The 7206-nt window shown below is 47.5% G+C and overlaps 1 protein-coding gene across 2 annotated transcripts in view; it reads left to right on the top strand.

The window, feature by feature from the left end:
• Positions 1-5457, top strand: part of RNF216 (ring finger protein 216) — a 138980-nt gene extending 133523 nt beyond the window's left edge. For both annotated transcript variants that reach the window (XM_029053574.2, XM_029053576.2), the window contains one exon: positions 38-5457. In XM_029053574.2, the coding sequence (XP_028909407.1) occupies positions 38-357 (320 nt within the window). In that variant the 3' untranslated portion in view covers positions 358-5457. The remainder of the gene's footprint in view (positions 1-37) is intronic.
• Positions 5458-7206: the final 1749 nt, after the last annotated feature.

The following is a 7206-nucleotide window of genomic DNA, read 5'->3' on the forward strand; positions in this document are numbered from 1 at the left end:
TCTAGGGGTTTTACATTTTGTCCCCTTTTCTTTGCAGAAAGCAGCTTCAAGCGAATCGGTCCTCCTGTGGAGAAACCACCTGAAAAAATCCAGAGAATGGAAGGCATCCCAAGACCCGTCCCACATAATCTTCACCATCCCAGGATCCCCCCCTATCCTTTTGTTCACCCACCCTTCCCTCTGCCTCCTGTCCGCCCCATATTCAACAACCTTCACCTCAACATGGGGCCTATCCCTGCTCCCTACGTCCCTCCCCTGCCGAACATGCGGGTGAACTATGAATTCCCCCCGATCAACATCCCACTGGAGCACAATTTACCTATGCACTTTGGTCCTCAGCCTCGACATCGGTTCTGATGGATGTAGTAACTACCTGTAGCGGGGGATTCTGCAAGGAGAAAACCTCCCTTTGCAGCTGCCCCGCTTTCCCCCTCCTCCCCCACCCCCCCATCATTCCAATCAGTTGACAGGGAACATCATGCCAGGGAGCTGAAGCTGAGACAACTTTCCACTGTAATTATTAATTTGAAGTTTGACACAAAGTCTGGTTCGGATTTCTTTCCGGTTTTTCTCGAAGATCGTAACTCCCTGCCGAGCATCTGGGAATTGGTTTATGGGTAGAGCCGGCACGCGGGCGCTGGCTCCCCACAGGGCTCGCTCAGAGTTCTCCAACTCATTTTTTCCAGAGTGGGTGGGGGGAGGGAAGGGGAAGATGGGCAGGGAGCTGGCCAATCAACAGGGAAAAATGCAGCAGGAAGCCCGAAGCCTGAGCCGAACGGTCCTGCCTTCCAGAGACATTGCCAGCCCCCATCCATAAGAGGATGCAGCTGGAAAGGAAGGAAGAGCCTGGGATCGTTGGATATCAATAATAGGATTTGGCTGCATTTTTCTCTGGGCCAGAGGATGTTGGGAAGGGAGGGGAGGCAAAATCCAGCTCCTAACATCTGCATGGAGAGTATTCCATATGTCTGCCAAACTGCCCCCCAAAAATAACTGAGATACTAGGAATGGAAAACTGCATTGCTTAGTAGACTGAGTACCCGGCTGGATTTGTCACCCGAGCGAACCGAACCATGAAAAGAGGGGTCTTATTAAGTCTTTCCTTTAAAATGACATTTCTGAGCCTAAGGGCTGGAGGCGAGAGATTTGCCAATTGTGCACGAGTCTGAGGGATTAAGTGGTTCATCAATGCAACAATAGTTTTTGTTCAGGCTCTTCCATTGGCTCCTGCTGCTAGAGTATGCAGAGAAATGTTGGCCTCCAGTTCGCGTCTGGTGGTGACCAGTGGTAATTAAGGAAACTAAAACACAACTGTGCCTTTCACGGGTTTTCCAGAATCCTCTCTCCTAGGCAGGAAGGGTTCACTCTTTGGGGCTGAGCAGAATGGAACCAGGTTTCCTCCGAGGGCATTTGGCAGCTCACTTTAGGGAGCCAGCCAGCTTTCTGCTAGTGCATAATGCCACGCCCTTCAAAACGGGGTGCAGAAGTGGAGTGGCCTGCCCAGCCTGAGCCGAGCACCCCTGGGTTGAGAGGCGCTGGGTGAGCCATATTGTGATTTGCTTGCGTGCCCACTGGCTTCCCCGGCTCCTCTACGCGCTCAGGGTGCCGTAAGCCAAGCGGGGTCAAAAGGATGCCGGACGTCAGTTTAATCCAAGAGTTAAGAGGGAGAGGCCCGAGGAGCCCTGTTCAGAGCCCAGAAACTGGCCTGGTCAGGGCTGCGGTAATCCAAATGGGCTCTGCTGCCTCTTGAAAGCAGAGGGAGAAACGTTTCTATCTCTCTTGAAGTGAAACTTCACCGGATAGTTTCCTGAAGCTTGGAATTTGAGCTGATGTTTAGTTTTTGATAACAGTGCTATTTCCTCCAAGAGGTTCTCTTTTTATCCCCACCCTCCGCAGCAGTGGGTATGCTATTACTAAGGTAGATTTTCCAAAGACGTTTTGTCCCCTTTTGCCCAATTGGATGATAACTTCTCTTCCCACTTCTTTCTCTCCTTCCCTCCTCCCCCACCCCCCGAGGAATTAGTTGTTTTAATAAGCCCTCGTCTAGATTTTATTAGGGCATCAGGCAGTTCAAGGGGGAAGAGTAAAAGAGTTCACAACCACCGGTCCCTGGGGCTCTTGAAGGCACAAGGAGCGGGAAGGAGGCCAGGGGAGAGAGACTGAGTGAGGCAGTCTTGACTGGGTCCTCAGGCTGGCTTTTGTCTTGCCAAAGGACAGCTGCAGCAGAGGTGGGGAGTGGAGGGGGCGGGAGGGAAAGCTTCCCCTCTTCCCCAGGAAACCTCCAGGGATGGGGAACCCTTAAACTCCAGCCACACTGTAAGGTTCTCCACCCGTTCAGTTGGGACAACTCGTCGGCATCTGAATGTAGTAAGGCTCTAAGTTGGCACCCCGTTTACTCTTCCGCTGTGTCCAATGCTGGTTTAGGTTTTTTTGTTGTTGTTTCTGTGGTGAGGAAAACCTTGTAATTAACTATCTGACAACTTTTGCTGCTAAGGTTTTGTTTTGTTTTGTTTTAATATCTATATAGAAAAGAAACCCCAGTATAGGGATGGAAATGACTTTCTGAATGCTGCTCCACTGGTCTTCATTCAGGTTAATTAAATCTGCACCTTACCCCGATTACATGAGAAGAATTTTTCCCCCAGTCAGTAGCTGTGGGCCAGCATGCTGATATATACACTGTATACTAGGAGGGACAGGAAAGAAGACTGAGCATTAGAGTCCTTTATTTTCCACTTGCTCTCAGCAACGAAACCATAAGGACTCCTTCCCAGAAGCAAGGAAAATGGTTTGCTTCTTCTGGTTGCCGAGTAAAACAGGCGGACTTTTGACTTTTTCTCCAGGATTCCTCAGACAGATCCTGCCGTATTTCCTCTGCCTCCGAAATTCAACTCGGAACCTCTCCCGCCCGTACCCCGGCAATGGTCGTTTCGTCCCAGGTGGAAGTATTTTACACCCAGTAGTCTAAGAGTAGCAACCTGTGCCACCGTGTCAACTGAATTCTCCCTTTGCCGTACTTCCAGTTCCTGCTGACCCGTGAACGGGAGGCGTTCAGTGGTGCGCACGCACGTCGTTGCTCGGCCGCGGCCTCCCTCGGCCAAGCGGGAAGCAGGGTGTGAGAAAGGAAGAATCCGTTTTCCTCGTTTATCCTTCACGTTTAGCCTTGTGTGCGTGTTTGAGAGGGCAGGCGGACCCCGACTGCCCGTTTTATCGAGTGTTGTCCCTAGCGAACCTAGCTGTGTGATTTACAAAAGGTTTCTCTGACTGGAGACTTCAGCATTTAATGCCAAACCCAAAAAAGAAATAAATCGAAACCATGGCCAGGCCTTTTATGTTGCAAGCTGTATTGGTACAGTTGTGGAAAGTCTCCCAGTAGCGTGAGTTCTCCTTTGGATTTGACTTCCACGTTGGTATATGGACCACCTGGTGTGAAAACGAAATCAGTTTGGCAGCAGACATCGGGTGTGTTCGAGGTTTGCCACCCTCTGAACCTTCGGCTTATTAAAAGAAAAGAAAATGTTTGAGTCTCCAAAGAGGTGTTCTTTCCGCTTTTCCGTACGCTGTTTTGGTGAGACTTGAATGCAGGGAAGCGATGGCCATCGTGGGGTCGGTGGGGAGATTTGTTGGAAGGGAGACTGGGGCGGGAAGGTGGGGGAGCATCATGGCCGAGGAAGCTTGAACTGCCTTTCCAAACGTCCGTGTGTCTCCTTCGGAGCCCGTCCCCCTCCTCCGACCCAATCATTTTTTTATTCTTTATAAATTCCATCTTACTGTGGAGTGAGGGGGGACGTGCATTGTCATGTGATGGCTTGAGGTTGGGTAGTAACCCTAATGACCAGTGCCTTTTGAAAACCTCCTACTGATGGCTGTAGGCATATGGGGATCACAGGAGCACCTTCAGGGGCCACAGATTGATTGCAAAGCACAATTCCCTTTGAAAAAAAAAATCAGTAAATAATTAAAAGCATATTCCTAAGAACCTCCCCCCAACCAGGAGGGGCAGCAAAGAAACCAGAGGGAGGAGCTGTAATCAAATTGGATTTTTTGCAGCAAGCTTGCTCTCCCAGGTTAAAAGCCTACAAATTTTCCATCAATTGAGCTCAGTCAGGCCCCTGAATCCAGAATGCTCCTGGCGGGATCTGCACCTGATTGTCCAAGGCCAGTTGTCCAAGGCACGACGTGCCAGTCGAACCTGTATATGTCAGAGCGGGCTTGTGGAAGCACCAGAGGTGCCACGGTTAATTCATGGCATCAGAGAGGGCCAGCAAATTTCAAGACGTAGAACCACCGGGAAGAAGATTGTTCTTTCTAAGTTTCCTCTCTTCAGCCCTGTACTTCATAAGTTTCATGGAAGGGTACGTCGCTACTATCGCCGGTCAGTTTTTTTTATTAGGCCCATTTTAATCGGAGAATGAGATGGAAAAAAAATTCAGACTTTTATTTTGAGAGAAGACAGTCAAATAGCCAATAGGAATAGAAATATACTCCTGCTGGGGGGAGTAAACTCCCAACTGGAGGAGCAAACTCCATCCCAGAGTTTTCTAGATGTGCTTATATATGCTAACCTGAGAACAGGTGATAAAATGTTGACATTTACTAAAAACAATGGCCTCCCCCTTCATTTACTGATCTCAGGGGATGATTAATAACCTCTCAAGACACCTGGGAGCTGCATGGTTCCTCCCTGATTCCAAAGCCTTCTGCTTTGTAACTTCTACTGAAGCCTTTCTAGCGAGTCTGCTTAAGCAATCTTTTCCCGCTCTGATCGGAGGTGGAGGGGAACTCTGCACATTGATGCCCAGTAGAGTTCGCCAAGGAAGGCTGATCTCCCCTAGTAGCCTCCAGGACTCCTGCATTGCTGGAAAGAACCCGCCCTTCCCTCTCTACGGAGGGTGACTATTTAGTGGCAGAGAGTGAGAATCTGCTAAAAACCTGGCAGTCGTCTGTGCAGGCTACAGGATGGAAAGTCCAAAGAGATTAGCCCAGCGCTTGAGAAATGAAGCAAAAATAGTAATCCACCTTCAATAACATCTACTCTGCCTTTTACCTTCTTAGAACTTTATTCCACCGAATGGTGTCTGTGCCCCCGTAGAGAAAGAGAGAAAGAGAGAGAGGCAGCTGCATAATAGGAATGGCCTTCCCACCCAGAGCCACTAGGCTCCTCCCTTCCCTAATTAGAATCCCTTTTTACTTGCCTTAAAGGTGGAGAGAGGAATCTAGTATTTGCACTTAGCAAAACGTTTAAAAACTGTAAAGAACTGTGCATGACCTGCAACTTTATATAACAATAGCCGAAAATGAATAGGTGGTTTATTAAAAAAAAATATTTTTCTTTACCTTCTGGTAGTAAAAAAGAAAAACTGTTATTCTAATGTTTAAACTATTCTGTGTGTAAAAAAAGTCTGTATAATATGTAATTTGCATTTTTTGTAAATAAAATTTTGTGCACTCTGCCCATTTACTGTGTGTATTTTCCCTAAGGACAATTAGGTTGGCATTTCTGGGGATCTGGCAGATTGTCTCTCTAGCAGATGATTATAGATGACAGAAAAAGAGCGTTTGAGGCAGCGTGGTTTTTCAAGACCTAAACAGGAGCGATTAGATAAGCTGTAAATTAGCTAAGCCAAACATTTCCCATCCTTGAGTTTAAAAAGAACCTATCTGAAATGTTTTCATTACTTTAGCTCATCAATCGGTTCCGCTACTCTAAGATAAACTAAGTAATGTTGACCTCCCACACCTAGGCAGGATTTATTCAAGCCCAGCTGAATACATTTCCCTACCTTTGCCGTCTGAATGTGAGAAAGCAAAGCAGGTAAAATGAACTTTATGCCAACTCTTGTTTCTGCATGGGTGATTCAACTGGAGGCCAAACATGGCCTCTTCCTCTGAGCCCGCTTCATGGTTTAAGTAGGGAGTGCGTTGTCGAGCCTAACAACTGAAAAGTTCAAGCAGTTTGATTGAAAGCAGCCCTGTAGGAACACTGGATTGGCTCATTGCAACAGGCATCAAGTTGTGAAATCTTATTTTCAGGGTTCTCAGGATTTAAAATAAGGGCTGCATAGATGGAACACTCAAAGAGAGAAGAAAAAGTATGAGAAGACAAACTCAGTTGAAAAGCAGTGTCATTTGGGATTTGCAAGGTGTGTTTGCTAACCTTGGTAGGGGTCAAAATCTGTTTTCTAACATTCTTCACTTAACACTGTGTACGTTATTGACCTGTTTCTGTGATTTGGGGAATGGTAAAATCCTACAGTGCCCTTTAGGCTTTCCTCTAACATTTGTCAGTCCAATACACAAGAGCCTGGCTCCTCTATCACTTGCTCTGAAAGGGAAGCCAAACACCAAATCAGCATTCAGACTGGAGAAATGGGCTGCTCCTTACAGTCCACTTCCCTGCTGGGGCCTTCCTTGCCCTGCAGGATGAGGATCCTTGTCCTTTCTCTAATGCTCGCATATCTTTCACGCTGGAAAAATCGGTGTCCAGACCCATCATTCTTCCAGGCGACTTGTCCTGTACACCCAAGTGACAGGAAAGTCCAAAAAGATTAGCTCTGCTTGGCCAAGAACTGAATTTTTTTATGGTATTTTAAGCGCTTACTGTGTGTCAAACACTGTTCTAAGCACTGGGGTAGTTTAATCAGGTTGGACACAGTCCCTGTCCCACGTGAGACTCACAGTCGGGGCCGGGGGGTAGAATCCTTACTTTACAGTTGAGGAAACAGGCACAGAAGCAGTTAAATGACTTGCCTAAGGTCACACAGCAGGCAAGTGGTGGAGTTGAGATTAGAACCCACATCCTCTGACTCCCAGGTGTGCTCTCCCACTAGCTTATGCTGCTTACCCACCAGAGTGTTAGGTTGCTATAAACTGGACATCCAGTGCCATTTTTCCTTGAATAGGTGAAGCCTTAAAATGGAGTAGAAAATGTACTAATAAGTGTCCAGTGAGTAATGTACCCGCTGCGGGGAGGGAAGGGGGGCAGTGAGGTGGGGAAATACATGGGTGAAAGTTTAGACATGGTCCCTTTCCCCCTCTGCTTTGGGATCACTAATGAAGTGGCACATGTTGGCGATGGCATATCAATCACTGATATTTATTGAGCGCTTACCGTGTGTAGAGCACTGTAGTAAACACTTGGGAGAGTACAATACATCCAAGTTGGTAGACATGTTTCCTACCCTAAGCTTACATCCAAGTTGCCTA

Source organism: Ornithorhynchus anatinus, chromosome 2 (genome assembly GCF_004115215.2).
Source record: "Ornithorhynchus anatinus isolate Pmale09 chromosome 2, mOrnAna1.pri.v4, whole genome shotgun sequence".
Classification (NCBI taxonomy): domain Eukaryota; kingdom Metazoa; phylum Chordata; class Mammalia; order Monotremata; family Ornithorhynchidae; genus Ornithorhynchus; species Ornithorhynchus anatinus.